This window comes from Papio anubis, chromosome 11 (assembly GCF_008728515.1).
Source record: "Papio anubis isolate 15944 chromosome 11, Panubis1.0, whole genome shotgun sequence".
NCBI classification, from domain to species: domain Eukaryota; kingdom Metazoa; phylum Chordata; class Mammalia; order Primates; family Cercopithecidae; genus Papio; species Papio anubis.
The window spans coordinates 40,982,132-41,001,737 of NC_044986.1; the positions used below are offsets into that span (position 1 = coordinate 40,982,132).

Here is a 19,606-nt window from a genome sequence, read left to right on the forward strand (position 1 = left end):
TTAGTAAATGTTCCATTCTCCCACATACACTAAGAGTATACCTTAGTGCTCTATATATAGATAAGACACATCAATGTAAGAGAATTCAGGGCAAAGGTAAAATAAATAAATGAGTAATATAAAATTTGTTTAAAAGTAAAAAAGAGAGTGGGTGGGGGTTAGCTCAGTCATCCCTTCCAAAAGCTTAACACAATAAAATGTCTACTTCTGGCAAAATGTAATGCAACTCAAGACAGAAGTACAGATGCAAAATCATTTTTAAAAGAAGAGATGCCGAGCACGGTGGCTCACCCCTGTAATCCCGGCACTTTGGGAGGCCGAGGTGGGTGGAGCACAAGGTCAGGAGTTCCAGACCAGCCTGGCCAATATGGTGAAACCCTGTCTCTACTAAAAATACAAAAATTAGCCAGATGTGGTGGTGCACACCTGTATCCCAGCTACTTGGGAAGCTGAGGCAGGAGAATCATTTGAACCTGGGAAGAAGCAGAGGTTGCAATGAGCCAAGATTGCGCCACTGCACTCCTGCCTGGGCGACAGAGAAAGAGTCCATCTCAAAAAAAAAAAAAAAGAGATGACTTTAACCTTCATGTGAACAGAGAACAAAGATGGCTTATGACACACTAAAGATTTTACTTACATATTTTAATTTTAGCAACTAGGAATGTATAAAAATACTGTATGTGTCTCAAAAGTATAGCTAAAAAAATTTTAAGTACCAAACACATTTTCTATCTTCATTATATCAACTCTTGAAAACGAAAAGTTTTCAAAGTTTAAACATGAGTTAATTCACTGTAACTGATCATAAATTGGCTTTAGGGAATTTAAACGAAGTATCTTGCAGAGATACTTTCTTGAATTGTGTGTTTAGGGCTCCACCTAGTGGTAGTAAAATAAACAGAAAAAGAAAGATAAGATACTAAAATGTTAAAATTGGTTCACTGGAAATTAATGCTTTTATCATCAAATCAAATGTCTTAACTGAGAAACTACTGTCACTTTAAATTTTTTTGGAAAGATGCTATATTCTGTAAATAAATGACTTAGTAATCATATTCCACAGTATTTTTTTTTAAGGAAAAGTTCCCTTTCTGATGAAAACAAACATTCATGATGTACTACTGTGAAAAAAAAACCTCATCACTGGCAACATATTATATACTTTTTTTGTTAAAAATCACATAATATCCTTACACTATTTTGGGTATCTTTTTAATTCACTGCAATCGTCATTGAAAAGAATAAATCCATTACAACTGTGAAGAAAATAAAATGTATTTACTGTTTTTTACTAAAATAATGTCTACACTTTGAGGAAAATCTGATATAATCTCAAAGTATCTAATTCAAATGTCCCGAAATTACTTATATTTACTAGAGCAGTATAGTTTCTTTTATAGACAGAATAAAAATGGCTTTTCTCTGTCCCAGAATACTTTGTTCATTAACAGAATAGATATACTGGTCGCATAACCACAAAAGAGCATGGTCAGGGGCTACATCTGCATAGAGTGTAATGTGAGAAAGTACCTAGAGCAATTGCCATTAAAACGCTAGTCACTGGCTGACTTTCTCATGTATTTTACTAATGTCGATCAACTGCTTTTAAGAAAAAACAAAGACTAGCAAGAAAATGGCCTTACAAATACCGGAAAACGAGAAGAAGAAATGTTGTTCAGGCATCCCTGGGCATTGACACTGTGTCAACTGACACCTTTTGGTGTCAAAGCTTTCTACAAACCTTTATCAGAAAACAAAACTTTAGGCCAGGCACAGTGGCTCAAGCCTGTAATCCCAGCACTTTGGGAGGCCAAGGCAGGTGAATCACTTGAGGTCAGGAGTTTGAGACCAGCCTGGCCAACATGGTGAAACCCTGTTTCCACCAAAAATACAAAACAATTAGCCAGTCGTGGTGGCACGCACCTGTAGTCCCAGCTACTCAGGAGGCTGAGGCAAGAGAATCGCTTAAACCCAGGAGGCAGAGGCTGCAGTGAGCCAAGATCGCACCACCACTGCACTCCAGCCTGGGCAACAGAGCAAGACTCCATCTCAAAAAAGAAAAGAAAAGAAAAGAACAAAACAAAAAGAAAACAAAACTTAACTCTTTTACCCCTGACAAAATACTATCAGTTACTTCTGACTTCCTTTGGATGCTTTTTAATGTCATTTTATACCTTTTCAAACACTAATCTATTTTCTGCCAGTTTTTCAAATGATACATTAGCCTTAAGTTTGTATTTCTATCAATAAAAAATTGCTTTCACATTCTTCTGAGCATTCTTCATTCTTCCATTATAGGCAGTTTTACTATTATTTCACCAGTTCTTCAAATGGCATATCAAGCTTAATTTCTAGCATATCAATCTTAATTTTATATTTCTCATAATTAGTAATTAAACTTTGGTATTTCATATTAGTAAGAGTACATATGATACTTCTTTAGCAATTTCACATTTAAACTGAATTCTTTTCAGATTCTAGGTACTAATCTTATTGACTAATACTGAAATTTTGGTTACTAACTATAAACTATATTTTTCTGAATATTAAATATATTTATATAGGACAACTAACCATGTGATAATTACCAGCTTTTGACAAACTAAACATTCTTTAAAATGCTGCTATAAAGACAGTTTTAAAAGCAAACACACACACAAAAAAAACAGAATAGAAATTACCAAAAGCTATTAAAATCATCCTATCCAATACACATCACTTGCTGTCAATATCAAAATGATTTCAAAATATAGAATTTAGATGTATCAGTAAATGTGGTAAACTCACCAAATTCTCCTGCAACAAATTAGTTCACAATGGATTTAAAGCCAAGATTTGGAAACATTACTTTAAACAGAAGCACATGAATTGTTACAGTTCTTTCAGAATAGGACATACCTAGGCCCCAAGTATGAAAGGGCAGTTATATAGCAAATAGTAAGCTTTCTGAGATGGAGAACATTGCCCTACATTGCCCAGATAAAGTTATCAGCAGTTTTCTGTGCCTCCTGTATGGATCCTGAAAAGTAGCAGAAGCTACACTGAGACAGTTTCCAGTAAATCTTTGTATTCTTTGTGATATAAATTGAGAATCTGATCTAATCTTTCAGTGGAGCAGCCTCTGCAATATCAATTTATAATCCACTTGAAACCCTGAAGTTAGACTCAGAAGTGAGACTTGAAACACTGCAACTCTCTTCAGTAGCCTCCAAATATACTTAAGAACACAAAATTTCAGTAACAACCATGTGAGAAACAAAGGGCTAAAATATTATTTAAAGATAGTAAATAAATTATCATTAGAGAGATGGGGTCTTTTTTCATAAAGCCACATGATGTGGAATTATTTTCTTTTAAACAACAAATAGTAAAGACACCATTTCCCTATCTCTTTTTTTTTTTTTTTTTTTTTGAGACAGAGCCTCACTCATGTTGCCCAGGCTGGAGTGCAGTGGCGCGATCTTGGCTCACTGCAACCTCTGCGTCCCAGTTTCAAGTGATTCTCCTGCTTCAGCCTCCCAAATAGTTGGGCTTACAGGCACCTGCCATAATGCCTGGCTAATTTTTGAATTTTTAGTAGAGACGGGGTTTCACCATGTTGACCAGGGTGGTCTTGAACTCCTGACCTCAGATGATCCACTCGCTTTGGCCTCCCACAGTACTGGGATTACAGGCATAAGCCACTGCGCCTGGCCACCACCTCCCTATCTTAAATGCACAAAAGATCTGCTCAAAGTAGCCACTCAATTTTGGAATAAAAATATTTCTACTACAGTAGTCAACAATATGAAATACTAAGAAAAAAATCTATATAAAAGTATCATATCCAGTACTCCTAACATTTTTTCAACCATTTTATCAAATACAGCAAACATGAATAACAACCTTCCCATAACATTCCCTGATTGTGTTAGTCTGTCCTCATGCTGCTAATAAAGACATACTCGAGACTGGGGAATTGATAAAGAAAAAGAGATTTAATGGACTCACAGTTTCACATGTCTGTGGAGGCCTCAGGAAACTTACAATCATAGCAGAAGAAAAAGCCAACATGTTCTTCTTCACATGGCAGCCTGGAGAAGAAGAATGAGAGCCAAGCAAAGGGGGAAGCCCTTTATAAAACCATCAGATTTCATAAGAACTTACTATCAGGAGAACAGGATGGGAGAAACCACCCCCATGATTCAATATCTCTACTTGGTCCCTCTCATGACAAGTGGGGATTATGGGAACTACAATTTAAGAAGAGATTTGAGTGGGGACACAGTCAAACTATATTGCTGATACTCTGCAATCCAGAAGCAAATAAGAAATACAATCGCTCCAAGGAAATAATAGGTAGGTCAAGAAAAGATTCCTTCTACCAATATTAAGTACTGTGTAAGTGCATAAGCAATAGAAACTGAAAATGAAGTGCAGAAAACAGGCATATACACAGGCAACTTTAATACAGAGCACAATTATTCCTTAAATCATTAAAATTTACCTACACTGAACCTATTCTTCAGAGAGGCAAGAAAGTAAATGAAGTAGTATTATGACATAGGTCCAAAATTCTTTGCACATCTTATAATAAGAGGAAGGGTCTACACTCCCTTCCTTTAATCTGGGCAGGCTTGTGACTACTTTCACCAATGGAATATGACAGAAGTGACACTATGTGACTTCAAAGACTAGAAAAGGCCATGCAATATCTACCTGCCTCCTTTAGACACTTAATCTGGAGAAAGCCATCCACTATGTAAGAAATCTGACTATCCTAAAAATGACAAGCTGGAGAGGCCACATGTAGCCACTCCCAAATGACAGCCACAGCAACTGCCAGCAATGTGAGTGAGCCATCTTGGCTGTCTAGTACAGTTGAGCCTTCAGATTACTTCAGTCCCAGCAGGTAGCTGACAGCAACCAATATCCATTTGACTACAACCACATAAGAGACCCCAACCTACAACTGCCCAGCCAAGTCTTTCCTGAATTCCTAAAAAAAAAAAAAAAGAAAGAAAAAGTTTTCATGTAGAATACAAATTACTTGGAAACTTGCATAAAATATTTAAAATAGTATTAAATTTAAAATCTTTCCCAAGATAATTCCTTTTTTCTCCATTTTTTTCCCTTTTGGCACTAATGCTTTTTGATGCTGTCCTAAACTTATTTTCTACCCCCTGGATGCCCTTCCCCCTCTACATGCTTCAATACTAATTTTAAACTCCCTTCAAATTTCAGCTCAAGACAGTTCCTTAATGCTAATTTCATAAATAGCTATACTGGATAACTTTCCCATTACCAGGAATTTTCCCAGTTTTTTTTTTTTTACATAAGGTCTATATTACATTATCTTTTATTAATATGTACAACACATCAAACTTACTCTCCCCCTACTTAGTGTATATTTTATCTTCTAAAGTCCTTGAGAACTGAAGGTGTCTTCTATTTCTACATCCAATTCACAAGTGCTGTGAGGATATAAACTACAAATCTTAATAAAAAAACAGGCTCACTAGAGGGCACCCTTTACCAAAAAGTAACCTCTAGAAATCCAAGTACAGTCAGCCCTCTGTATCTGGGGGTTCCGTATCTCTGGATTCAACCAGCCACAGATGGAAAATATTCGAGGAAAAAAAATGGGTGGTTGCGTCTATACTAAACACGTACAAACTTTTGTTCTTGCCATTATTCTCTATCCAATACAGTAAACCACTATTTACACAACATTTACATTGTTATTAGGTATTATATGTAATCTAGAGATGACTTAAAGTACATGGGAGGATATGCATAGGTTATATGTAAATATTATACCATTTTATATAGGAGACTACACCATCCATGGATTTTGGTATTCATGCCGGTTCCCGGAAACAAATCCCCACAAAAACCGAGATGACTGTGTTTTCCTTTAGTACTGCATCAAAATATGATGTGAATCTCATACTCAACCTGATCAACAACTAAGTATTATGAAATCAAAATAAAAATAAAATTTCCCCATTTTTTGAAGTGGTTTTACCCTGTTACCTATTGCTTTAATATAACTGTTTTTTTAAAAAAACATAGAACAGAATTATAAACAGCACAAAAACTATCTGGCAATTCTAGGCTCCTATGGGTAAGTATAAACAATATAGCACAGAATAAACTTTTATACATTACAGACTACCTGACATACAACAGGCATTCAAATATTGAAAGAACACATATAATAATTTTACTAAAGAATATCTTAAAATCAGTGTTTGAATTTACAATAAATATATAAAAGTTACATATATGAAAACTGATGAGAAATCAGTACTGATGGATAAGATCCACAAGGAATTAAATATCAATCAAATACAAACAAAAACATACTTTACTTGTCTTCTCCATCAGCACTAGAAAATCTACAAAAGATGATTTGTTATGATTTATTCATGTTAGATGTCATATATGAGGATAATACTGAAATTACTGAATGAAAAATAACCTAAAATTTCTAACAGACCTATGAGTTTTTTTTTCTCTTTTAGAGACAGAGTCTTACTCTGTTGCCCAGGCTGGAGTGCAGTGGTGTGATCACAGCCCACTGCAGGTTCGACCTCAGGCCCAAGTGATCCTCTCACCTCAGCCTCTCCAGTAGCTTTGACCACAGGTGTGCACCACCATGCCCAACTAATTTTCTTAAAATTCCGCAGGGACGTGGTCTCCCTATGTTGCCCAGGCTAGTCTCGAGGGATCCTCCAGTCTCAGCCTTCCAAAGTGCTGGGATTACAGGTGTGAACCACCACAACTGGCCTCTATAAGCCTTTTAACCTACTTCTAAACTATATAATAACATTAGCATTTTATAGGGGGAAAACATTAAGCAAAGTTAATGTTTAAAAAGATAATTTTTGGCAGTCCTGGCAAAGACAACATTGTGTAAAGTATATCCTGAGGTGGAAGCAAGAACTTTACTAAATTGCAGAAAATTTTAAAAATGAAAGCCAGATGCAAATATATTTAATTCTAACTTTGAAACAAAGAGCCCCCTGAAATACATATATATTTCTAAAGACTTTTATTAACAAGTGGCGTCAGTTTGCTGATTTCTTCGAAAAAAAGTAATAAGCTCTTATTACAAATTAAAAATGAAGTTCTTAAAAATCTTAACTTGACTAGGTATAAAACAATTTTAAAACCTTTAAGGTATATTGAGAAAAACCTGGCTTAAAAAAACAACACATTTGTCACTGTTACAAGTAGATAGGCATGGGCAGGGCAGGAGAGGGCTCTCCCCGCCACCCACCAGAAATGTCAGGTGATAGTTTGACAACTATCGCATTGTCTCTCTAAAAATGATAATTTGGCACCCCCAGGAAGAAGCCACTTCCTAGGCATGCATGTGTGATAAGAGACAAAAATGGTGAAGTATGATCTTCCAGGGGCGCACTCCACCAAAACAGGAAAGGAAATCTCAGATGGGCATGCGTATCACTCCCTAAACACACTGCGTGTGCTCAATTCCAAAGGGTAAGGAGGGCACTGGGCATGCGGAAAGTCCACCCTAAGGGAAGAATCATGGGAAAGGGGGAGCCTATAAAGTCCTAGGATCAAGGTTAAGGCCCCTTTTTCTGCTGTCTTCTTTTGCCCTCTTCTCTGTCTTGGACCTTCATGTGCCTGCTTGGCATCATTACCAAAAAGAGATGTCCACAGGGACCTTTCTTGCCAAAGACAACCTAGAAAGAACTGCAATGAAGAGGATAAGGAAAATCACAAGTAGATGAGACTCAAGATCAGCAGTCACCTCACCATCAGTACTGTAGCAACTTCAAATTACTGATGCAGATGCTCAGAAAAACCTAAACCATAACATGGCAAACAAATAAAAGCAGTCAATCCACCAGCTAGAATTCACCCACTCCCAAGGCTGAGCAGGGCAAGGATAAATAAATGCCGGTTTACCATCTCTACCATCATCCAGTTTAATTATCCAACAAGAAGAAATGAATAGAAAATTCCAGCAATAGGAAACGGAACAAAATATTGGAGCTGAAGACCTTAAGTGCTTGCTTTTTGCCCACAGACCAGATAACTGGAACTATCTGCATTATCTATGTAACATAAGGTTTGTATTATTTTTACCTAAAGACATATCCTTTTCATAATGACAAAATACATTTTTAAAACTAAATATGTAATATATATACACACATTTAATTTGCTAAATGTTTTCCAAAGGAAAAGAATTTTGCCATATAAGTATATCCAGAAGTAGTATGGAGGAAAACAAAAATAGTTAGTGATATAAGGCTGATCCCAACTCCCATCACTGTCCCTGACCACACAGTCCACTTTTATTGGTCATTTCTCAGCGCTGCAGAAGAATCGGAAAGAAAACAAGAAGTTGAAAAAGGGCAATTCCCACTCAAAAGCAGAATATAAATAACAAAACAAAAAATAAAAATCATCTTTTTCCATCCATATTAGTGCTTTGCAATCCACAAAGCAATTTTGCATACATCACTGCATTTGATATCAAGAACCTAGAGAAGTATAAAGGACAACTGGTTTTACATGTATGTCACAGACGAAGAAAATGAGCCTCAAAGAAGTTAAGGGATTTATTCAACACCATGTGGCTTCTAAAAGGCCAGAGCTAGGTATACAATACAAATCTTAAGACTCATAAGGAATGTTGAAGGATATTACAGGAAAAAAAAAAAAGGTAAAAGGAGATGACTGCAAAAATCGTCATTCAGTTGCTGATATTATTTATGTTCAATGTCAGTAATACATTCATTGCTGATTTCCACAGTACCTTTCTGATTATTACGGCAATGCCTGTAGTAAAGAATTCTCTTCAAATTAAGCTCCTGCACAATGAAGTGGGCAATACCAAAATATCAATACATACACTCCCTTACAAACCACAAAGGGTGGTTGCCTGCCTTCCCATTCAGGGATGACAAAAACAAAAAACAAAAAATCATTATGCAGATTCTATTAGGCTTGCTCTATCAAACTAAAAAGAACCATCCCTTCTAGTAAGACAGCCCTAAAAGCAAACTTGGTTTAAGTTCTTTTTTACCTCCAGAATGAATGAATGAGGGTATCAATGAAAAGGGAAGGTAGGAAAAGATTGCATTGCTTTGTTTTTTCCATCATTGAGAAAGGAAAAGCGGTATGCATAGGATAAAAGTGTCAGTGATTTTTCTTACACTAAGCAGCCCCTATCTCCTAAGGAAAACGAACAGGAGATTGGTCTCACTGAAGCTACTGGAGGCCTGTCCGGGAACTGCAGAGGAAGAAGGAACCTACATCACTTTACTGTAAGTTCATCTCAAGATCTGAGCCTCCTCTGCCCTAGCACAGGTTGCTCATACAGGATCCTCCCTTCCTGTGTGCAATTCTGGTCACATTCTTTAAACCCTCTCTCTTTTTTAGGTTAAAATTTAATAATGTTTGACACTGCAGCTTTCACCATCTGATACTCCAGGTTAAAAGGCAAAGCACAGTGATTAAGAGCGTAGGCTCTGGAGTCAAATGGCCTGCATCCACATCTAGCTCTACCAATTACTGGGTGCAGGGGGCAAATGACCTAATCTATCTATCCCTACCTCAATTTCCTCAGCTGCAAATGGGTATAACAATGGTACCTGATTTGCTTCTTGTTAAGATTAAATAATGCATTTAAGTGTTTAAAACATTGGCACATAGTAAATGTTCAATAGATGTTAGCTATTATAATTACCTACATGATTACTTTTATCTCCAGGAATGAAGATCTTGACTAAGAAATTATTTTAGATTTAATATTATTTTCATAAAATTTCACACAAAATGAGAACCACTTAAATGTGCAACATAAGGAAATAATAAGCTAAGATATATGAACTTTAAAATATTAATCAACCATAAAGAATTACCTTAGAGCGCTTATAACATTATAATAGGCATTGCCAATATTAAATTCAAAAAGATGAACACACAAATACAGATATACTCACAGGACAAACTCAGAAATACACACATCAAATATGGCGTACTTTTGGTTACTCCATAAGTTTTAAGTGATTTTTATACATACACATTTGTTCTGAATTTTTAAATGAATATTTAGTATTTTTATAATCAAAAAAATTGTATTTTTATTTCGGTGAAAAAAACAGGATGAAAATTATATACAATGTAGCCACTGCTTCACTTCACTACTATTTAATAGTAATCATCATTTAATATGTTGAATAACATAACTTTGCTCAACAAATATTCAATATTTACTACATGCCCACTATACATAGAAAAAACTCAAATTAATGTCAACAATGATTATCCTTTAGTGGGAATAAAAGTGATTTTCTTCTGCTCTCTATTCTTCTATATTTTTTAAGTTTTTCTATAAAGAAAGTTTTTGTTTTTCATTAATTCAGTCCAAAAGGATTTACTAAATCTACTGTACTCATGGCATTCTGTTATGTAACACAGTAGGAACTCATGAGATATGTATGAAATCACAGGTCTCAGGGGGAATCTAATTAGGCCTATATTCAAAATATACTTATTCATATACAAAGACATACATTTACAAACAACAAAAAAAACGCTGTGTAGCATTTTAAAAGTTCATGCTATAAGAATCCAGACATATAAAATATATGTGTGTGCATATCCACGTAGAATGCAGTATTCTAAGACGCAAACATTTCATGGAGGAAATAGGAGAATTCAAAAATAGGTAGTATTTGAATTGGTAGAGAAAGGAGGAGGAGGGTATTCAATCATGGGTAAAGACGGACAGGAAAGAACATGGCATTGTGTATAATTCAAACAGTTTAGCTGGTATGAAAGATATCTGTTGTTACTGGGAATTTCACTGTAACTCCCATACAGTGATTCTTAATCTTTATTTAGGCTGTGCCTGGGGATAGCATGACTCTTCTATAATCAAAGTTATAGTCATATCAAAGTTATATATAATAACTGATTATAGTTACAATCAAAGTTATAGTTCTCCCTAGGAAAGTGCACAAACACTGCTATAATACATACCTTCTCTATGAGAGCTGCTACCCATTGACAAGGTTGGACAAGCAGCATAGTGTCTTTCAATCAAAGTACACTGTAACAGGGGTGTACAATCTGATATACTCCCAGGAATTTTAAATTAACTGGAATTCATATAGTCAGGTATGTGTGTAACATATAAAAGCTATAGGTGGTCATCCTCCACCAAGCACAGAGAGAAGCAGAGAAAGTCAGACTTCACAGAAGGATGAAGACAAAGAAAGTTATCAAGGAGAAATAGAAAGAAACATGGTTTTCCACTTCTCTGTTCCAGTCTTTCAAAAAGTTTGGCTGCCCTAAAATTTTCATAAAATACCCCAGTTACCTTCACCATTTCTTTTTTCTTTTTTTTCTAAGCTAACTCAAGTTGGTTTGATTAACCACAACTACAAATGTTTTTTAAATCCTGGACAAAGACGCTCACATGGGTGTGCATGTGTGGGTGAGCGCGCGCGCGCACACACACACACACACATTTCTTACAAATAAAAAAGGTTTACAGGCCCGGCACAGTGGCTCAAGCCTGTAATCCCAGCACTTTGGGAGGCCGAGACGGGCGGATCACGAGGTCAGGAAATCGAGACCATCCTGGCTAACCCGGTGAAATCCCGTCTCTACTAAAAAATACAAAAAACTAGCCGGGCGAGGTGGTGGGCGCCTGTAGTCCCAGCTACTCGGGAGGCTGAGGCAGGAGAATGGCGTAAACCTGGGAGGCGGAGCTTGCAGTGAGCTGAGATCTGGCCACTGCACTCCCTCTCAAAAAAAAAAAAAAGGTTTACAGACACCTTCATCTGACTAGTACGTTAGAGCATATCTTCCCAAATGAATAAGTTATGAGAATACCACAATATTGATCATCTCAGCTCTCGATCTAATTTTCTGTTTGTGTCATAACATAAAGAATGCTGGGAAGCCCTACCACATAATAATCCAGAAGTAAGGGTCAAGACATGGTTTACGTTACTAGACTCCTGAGGAAAATAGCATGTCAAAGAGGTCACCAGACTGATGATGATGATGATGGTATGTCATATAAATTTTACACACTTTTAGTTTTTTCAAAACATCAACAATATTGTACTGCTAACTAAAAAACTGAAGTTAAGGTAAGTATCCTAAAATATTGTTGCTTGGTATTCAAACCAATGCTATATCCTGTAGCTACAGAATAACTGACAGTTTCTAGCAACTAAAGAGGGGAAAAAATGTATATACATAGAATCCAAAATTCTTTTTTTTTTTTTTTTTTTTTTTTTTTTTTGTGACAGGGTCTCGCTCTGTTGCCCAGGCTGAAGTACAATGGTGCAATCCCAGCTCACTGCAACCTCCACCCGCCCAGTTCCAGCAATTCTCCTGCCTCAGCCTCCCAAGTAGCTGGGATTACAGGCATGTACCAACACACCTGGTTAATTTTTTAATATTTTAGTAGAGATGGGGTTTCACCATGTTGACCAGGCTGGTCTCAAACTCTTGACCTCAAGCGATCTGCCCACCTTCAGCCTCCCAAAGTGCTGGTATTACAGGCATGAGCCACTGCGCCTGGCCCAGAATCCAATTCCTTTCACCGCGGAATACTGAAAAATATTTCTTGTTTACATAATACTCACGTTCTATGTGCTTTTCCATGAAATATTTCATCTAGTTTGGTACATGTGCTCATAAAATGTTTTATAAAATAATGCCCAGATGCTTCCTCTAATTTATTTGAAGACATTCTGTCAAAGAATTTTTAATGACAGAATTGATATACCTTAATATGTTTCTTAAAAGACACATTCATATCTTAAAGGATTATATGACCCTTCAAAGCATCAAGAGCAAGCAAAAGCAAAAAAGTGAAGAACGATTTTCTCTGTATTTCTGATGTTGAATTTTACTTGACTTGTTCTCACAAATAGTATCCTGTTTCCATGCACAGGAAAAAGTCTAGTGCCGTGTGTTAGTCAACATTGCTTCCTATAACTAGTGTTGACATTCTGTATTACTGACATTAATACTCACTGTAATTCTGGATAACAGCACAGCACACTGATGATCATTAATGAACATCCTCCATGGTGAAACCTGAATTCATAATCAGCCAACACAGATTTGCAATAGACTTCCTCCTTCCTGTTTTTACATTCCTGACCAAAGAGGTATCTCTTCCTGTTGACTTTTGGGCATTTGGTAAAACGCAAAAAATGAGAAATGAAAACACTCACTATATTTAATTGTATTTGTCCTCTAGGATAAATTGAATTGCGAAAATAAATTTTAATTCAAAAAGTTTAAACAATTAAGTAGATTAATGAATGCAAAAATAGACTGCTTTCCTAGAAAACTTTAGAAAATTAAACAAAAATATCAGACTGACTAGAGCAGATCTAATGTGCACTTTGCATAATAGCTTAAGAGATGAACTATATGCTTAACCCAAGTCTTTTACAGGAATCTTAATCTACAGTTAAGAAGAAATTCACTGAAGGGCTAACTTCACAGCAAAACAAAAAGAATACTGCTCAATCATAGAAAACAAAACAGAAAATTAATTGAATTTGCACTTATTATTTGTGCATTTATAATGCACTAATGATTTACAATGCTAAAGACTATAAAGTCTATAAATATCTTTATTTTTCAAAATAAAGGTATAACATTAATATTTATACACCCTAAAATTCAAAACCAAACTCATCGAACAGAAACTATAGGAGATGCAAGAAGAAAGAGAAACAAATTAATAAAAGGGGACTTTAACATACCTTTCTCAATCCAAGAATGATCAGGTAAAAAAGAACATGAGAGTTTAGAAGATATAATGAACTTAATTAATAAGACATGTATGTGTATAAAACTACGAGGCCTGGCCGGGCGCGGTGGCTCAAGCCTGTAATCCCAGCACTTTGGGAGGCCCGAGGCGGAGGCCGGATCACGAAGGTCAGCAGATCGGAACCATCCTGCTAATGCAGGTGAGCGGCTCTCTACTAAAAAATACAAAAAAAACCTGAAGGCTGAGGTGGAAGCCTGTAGTCCCAATACTCGGGAAGATGAGGCGGGAGAATGGTAAACCCAGGAGGCGGAGCTTGCAGGTGAGCTGGGATCGACCACTGCCTCCCAGCCTGGGTGACAGGGAGACTCTGTCTCACTTGGGGCCTAATGTAAAAAGAATACTTTATTTTCAAGAGCACATAGAATGCTCATGAAAACTAACCATATATTAAGCCACTAATAAAACCTCAATTAATTTTAAAGAATAGAATAAAAACAGACTAAGCTAACTATAATGTAATAAAACTAGAAATCAGTAGCAAAATTTAACAAATAAAAATGACTCTCTACACTTGGAAAGTTATAAAAAAACACACACTATGAAAAAACTTTTGGATCAAAGGGGAAAGAAATACAGCAGAACTGCTTTAAAGGGGCAATAAGGGAGATATAGCAGAACATGTAGAATACACCTAGAGCAATTGTCAGTGAGGAAGAATAGCATTAAATAATAACATCAATAAATGAATTAGGTACAAAATGCAAAAATCTAGGAAAAGAATAAAAGAATGGAAAGAATCATTAAAAATAAAAGCAGAAAAGAATGAGCTAGAAAATAGAAAATGTGTGGAACTACTAAATCCAAAAACAGCTTTTTAAAAAAATCAGCAAAACAGAAAAACCACTAGTTAACCAAACAAAAGGGGAAAACAATGACTGAAATTACAAATACACAAAATTTAAATTTAAATACAAAAAAATACTAAAATTAGGACTGACAAGTGGGATATAACCATTGAAAGAGAAGAAATTATTATTATTATTGTTATTTTTCTTTGAGACAGAATCTCACTCTGTCACTCAGGCTGGAGTACAGTGGCACGATCTCGTCTCACTGCAACCTCCACCTTCCAGGCTCAAGCAATTCACCTGCCTCAGCCTCCGGAATGGCTAGGATTACAGGTGTCTGCCACCACACCCACTAATTTTTGTATTTTCAGTAGAGACAGGGTTTCATCATGTTGGCCAAGCTGGTCTCGATCTCCTGGACTCAAGTGATCCTCCAGCCTCAGTCTCCCAAAGTGCTGGGATTACTGGCGTGAGCCACCACAACAGGCCTATACTTTTTTTTTTTTTTTTTTTTTTTTTTTGAGCAGGGTCTTATTCTGTTGCCCAGGCAGGAGTGCAGGAACATAATCATAGCTCACTCCAGCCCCAACCTCCCACCTCAGCCTCTCAAGTAGCTGAGACCACAGGTGTCCAGCTAATGTAGTTTTTGTTTGTTTGTTGTAGATAATGGGTTTCCCTATGTTGCCCAGACTGGTCTCAAACACCTGGGCTTAAATGATCCTCCCACTTCAGCCTCCCAAAGTGCTGGGATTATAGGCATGAGTCACCGTGCTGGGCCAAAATCTTATTTTTAGTAAGACTGCACAAGTCTACTCAAATTTGATAAACTTGAAGAAATAATTGTTCAAAAGAATACAACTTATTGACCCTCGAGAGAGAAAGTCTAAAACAGACCAATTATCACAGAAGAAACAGAAAAAAGAGTTAAAAGACTCCTCTACCAAAAGCACCAGATCCATTGATTTTCACAGGGGTAATTCAGAGAAACTTTTAAAAATAGATAACATCAGCCAGGCACGGTGGCTCACACCTGGTATCCCAGCACTTTGGGAGGCCAAGGTGGGTGGATCACAAGGTCAGGAGATCGAGACCATCCTGGTCAACATGATGAAACCCCATCTCTACTAAAAATACAAAAATTAGTTGGGTGTGGTGGCACGTGCCTGTAATCCCAGCTACTCAGGAGGCTGAGGCAGGAAAATCGCTTTGAACCAGGGAGTCGGAGGTTGCAGTGAGCCGAGATCGCATCACTGCACTCCAGCCTGGCAACAGAGCAAGACACCATATCAAAAAAAAAAAAAAAAAAGATAACACCAACACTAATTATATAATGCCAAAAAAAGAAAAACTTCCAATTTTGTTTAATGAAATGAGTGTAACATTGATCCAAAGATCTGAAAAAGTCTGCACCAATGTGCAAAGTGCACCGAAGTGCAAACTACAAAGCAATCTCACTTATAAATATCAATGCAAAAAATCTTTAAAAGCGTACTAGCCAACAGAATTCAAAAACACATTGAAAGAGCAAATCATCATGACCAAATGGGGTTTATACTAAGAAGCAGCACTATTTCAATAATAGGAAATCCATTAATAAACTCAATCATACTGATGGAGCAAATAAGAAAAAATCATATGACCATCTCCACAGATGCAGAAGAAACATCTGACAAAATTCAACAGCCTTTCTTGCTAATAAAAGCAGTATTGGTGAATACTTCCTTAACATGATAAAATACAAATACCTCAGCTCAAAAGCCAGAGCTGGGCCTCACGCAGTGGGTCACGCCTATAATCCCAGCACTTTGGGAAGCCGAGGTGGGCGGATCAACTGAGGTCAGGAGTTCAAGACCAACCTGGCCAACATGGTGAAACCCTGTCTCTACTAAAAAAAATACAAAAATTAGCCAGGCATGGTGGTGGGCACCCACCTACTCAGGAGACCAAGGCAGGAGAAACACTTGAACCCAGGAGGCAGAGGTTGCAGTGAGCCGAGATCGTACCACTGCACTCCAGCCTGGACAACAGAGTGAGACTCTATCTCAAAAAACAAAACAAAACAAAATGCCCACAAGCCAGAGTTATCCTGATAAAGAAATACTAAAGGTTTCCCCTGCTAAAGTCAGGAAAAAAAGATGTTAAGTCGAGCTTGTATCTTCAACAATGAAAGGCAGTTTCAGAGACTTGTGTACTCCAAACTATTGACACTTCACAAAACAGATTCTAAAAGTTAAATACAGAATTACCATTTGACCCAACAATTCCACTCTTAGGTGATTCCCCCAAACACTGAACATAGGCATTCAACTAAAATTTGTACATGAATGTTCACAGCAGCATATTCTCAACCACCAAAAGGTAGAAACAAATGTCCATCAACGAATGAATGAATAAATAAAATGTGGAATGTCTATATAATGAGAATTATTCAGCCATAAAAAGAATAGTACTTTTTTCCTTGAGACAAGGTTTTTCTTGATATTGCCCACATAGCTGTCCATATGGACTGCTATAACTAAATACTGTAGACTGGGTAGCTTACAGACAACAGAAATTTCTTTCTCACAGCTCTGGAGGTTGGGAAGTACAAGATCACAGCAGTTTCAGTGTCTAGTGAGTTGTGGTTCATAGATGGTGCCTTGTAACTGCATCCTCGCATGGTAGAAGGGGCAAGCTAGCTCTCGGAATCTCTCTCTCTCTTTCCTAAGACTACTACTGGTCCCATTCATGAGTGATGTGCCCTCATAACTACCACCCAAATGCCCTACCTACTAATACTATCACATTGGTGATTTAGGTTTTAACATATGAATTACGGTGGGGGGACATGAAACTTCAGACATAACAAGTACTGATTCATGCTACAATACAGATGAGCATGCTAAAGTGGAAGAAGCCAGACACACACAAAAACCACATATTATATTCTTCTATTACATGAAATATCCAAAATAGGTAAAATCATAGTACAGAAAGCAGAAAACTGGTTGCCAGGGGCTAGAAGGAGAGAAAATGAAGAGTGACTATTTAATGTGTACAAGGTTTCTTTCTGTAATGATGAAAAATGTTTTAAAACTAGATAGAGACGATGGCTGCACAGCACTCTGAATGTACTAAATGTCACTGAAATACACATTTTAAAATGGCTTTTTTTTTACATTGATGTTAACTCTATTTAGGAAAAAAAATAAAACAAGAATAATATTTGAGGGGGATACACTTCTGCAATAACAGTGTGAGGATATCCACAAACCTGTTCCCTAACGAAACAACCCTAATTCCACAAACCTGTTCCTTAATGAAACAACCCTAATTCCACAAACCTGTTCCCTAATGAAACAACTCTAACCAATGAAAATTATTTTTAGAAACACCATTTGAATTTCTGAAAATTGTCGTAAGAGCATACAGCAAAAGAAGAAACATTTATCCAAGAAAATCTACTGCATACTTGGTAAGAACAGTAAGAGTTTGGGGCCCTTGACCCATGACCCACAACCACCTTTTCCCAACCACCTGTTCAGGTGACAGATCTACCCAGGTGGGAGTGGCTAAGAAGGTGGGGCTCTCTTTCCCACCAGGGTTTCAGTCAAGAGCCAAAGAAAGGGCAGGCATTCAGAATTTCTTACCCCTACCCCAACTGTGTTGCAGAACCAAAATACGAGGTGAGTGTGGCAGAGAGAATAAGGGCTCCATTCTTCCAACCAGTCCTCCTTCATCCACCCAGCCCCTGGAGGATGTCATAGAACAGAAGCTATACCACAGTAATAACAACCACCGATATTGGGGACCCAGCTGCCCTCACCTCGGCCTGCTCATACCAGAGAGGCTCCACACTGAGAGAGGCAAGCCAAGACCAGAGACTGCCATCTCACCCAGCACCATGCTCTTAAAGCAAGGATATCACTCCAAGAGAGGAAGGCCACTGTTCGTGCCCGCAGATCTAGAGCAGTGGCTCAAGGATTATAATCGGGGGTGAGGCAGAAGGTAAGTACAAAGAGCTCCAAAGAACTCCTCAAAGAAAAATAGAAAATCTGAATTACTTTTGATAGTTTGTGTTTTTCTAGGAATTTGTTGTGTTTCATTTAGATTGTTTTAGTTGTTGACATAAAATTGTTCCTAACTTTTTCTTATTTTTAGTTCTGTAACGTTCTCTCTTGTTCTTGAATTGAGTAATTTGAGTCTTTGTTTTTTTCTTGGTCATTCTAGCGAAAGGTTTGTCACTTTTGTTGATCTTTTCAGAGAACCAACTCTGTTTTATTGATTTTTTTCCTCTATTGTTTTTTTCTTTTTTTTCTTTTTTTTTTTTTTTTTTTGAGATTGAGTCTTGCTCTGTTGCCCAGGCTGCAGTGTAGTAGCGCAATCTTGGCTCACTGCAACCTCGGCCTCCTGGGTTCAAGCGATTCTACTGTTTCAGCCTCTCAAGTAGCTAGGATTACAGGCACACGACACCACGCCTGGCTAATTTTTATATTTTTAGTAGAGACGGGGTTTGCCATGTTGGCCAGGCTGGTCTTGAACTCCTGACCTCAGGTGATCCGCCTGCCTTTGCTTCCCAAATTCCTGGGATTGCAGGTGTGAGCCAGTGCCCCTGGCCTCTCTGTTGTTTTTCTGTTACATTTACATCTGATGTAATCTTTATTACTTTCTTTCTTCTCCTTGTTTTGGGTTAGGTTGCTCTCTTTTTCATTATGATGGAACCCAACCTTATGATGGAAGTTTGGGTTATTAATTTGAGATTTTTCTTATTTTTTAATATTGGTTTTTACAGCTATAAATTTTTCTCTAAGAACAGCATTGGCTTCATCTAAACATTTTTGGCATTGTATGTTTTCATTTACCTTTCTTCAAAATATCTTTAATTTTCCTTATTATTTCCTCTTTGATTCACTGGTTATTTAGAAATGTGCTTAATTTCAACATATTTGTGAATTTCTAAAATGTCCTTCTGTTATTAATTTCTAATTTAATTCCATTGCAGTCA

The 19,606-nt window shown here is 37.0% G+C and overlaps 1 protein-coding gene across 11 annotated transcripts in view; it reads right to left on the minus strand.

Annotated features, from left to right (window-relative positions):
* EXOC6 (exocyst complex component 6) overlaps nucleotides 1-19,606 on the minus strand; it is a 214,284-nt gene that overhangs the window by 173,842 nt on the left and 20,836 nt on the right. For 3 of the 11 annotated variants that reach the window (XM_031652172.1, XM_031652173.1, XM_031652174.1), the window contains exon 2: nucleotides 13,024-13,177. The exons of the other annotated variants lie outside the window; for them this stretch is intronic. In XM_031652172.1, the coding sequence (XP_031508032.1) occupies nucleotides 13,024-13,177 (154 nt within the window). The remainder of the gene's footprint in view (nucleotides 1-13,023; nucleotides 13,178-19,606) is intronic. 11 annotated transcript variants of the gene reach the window in all.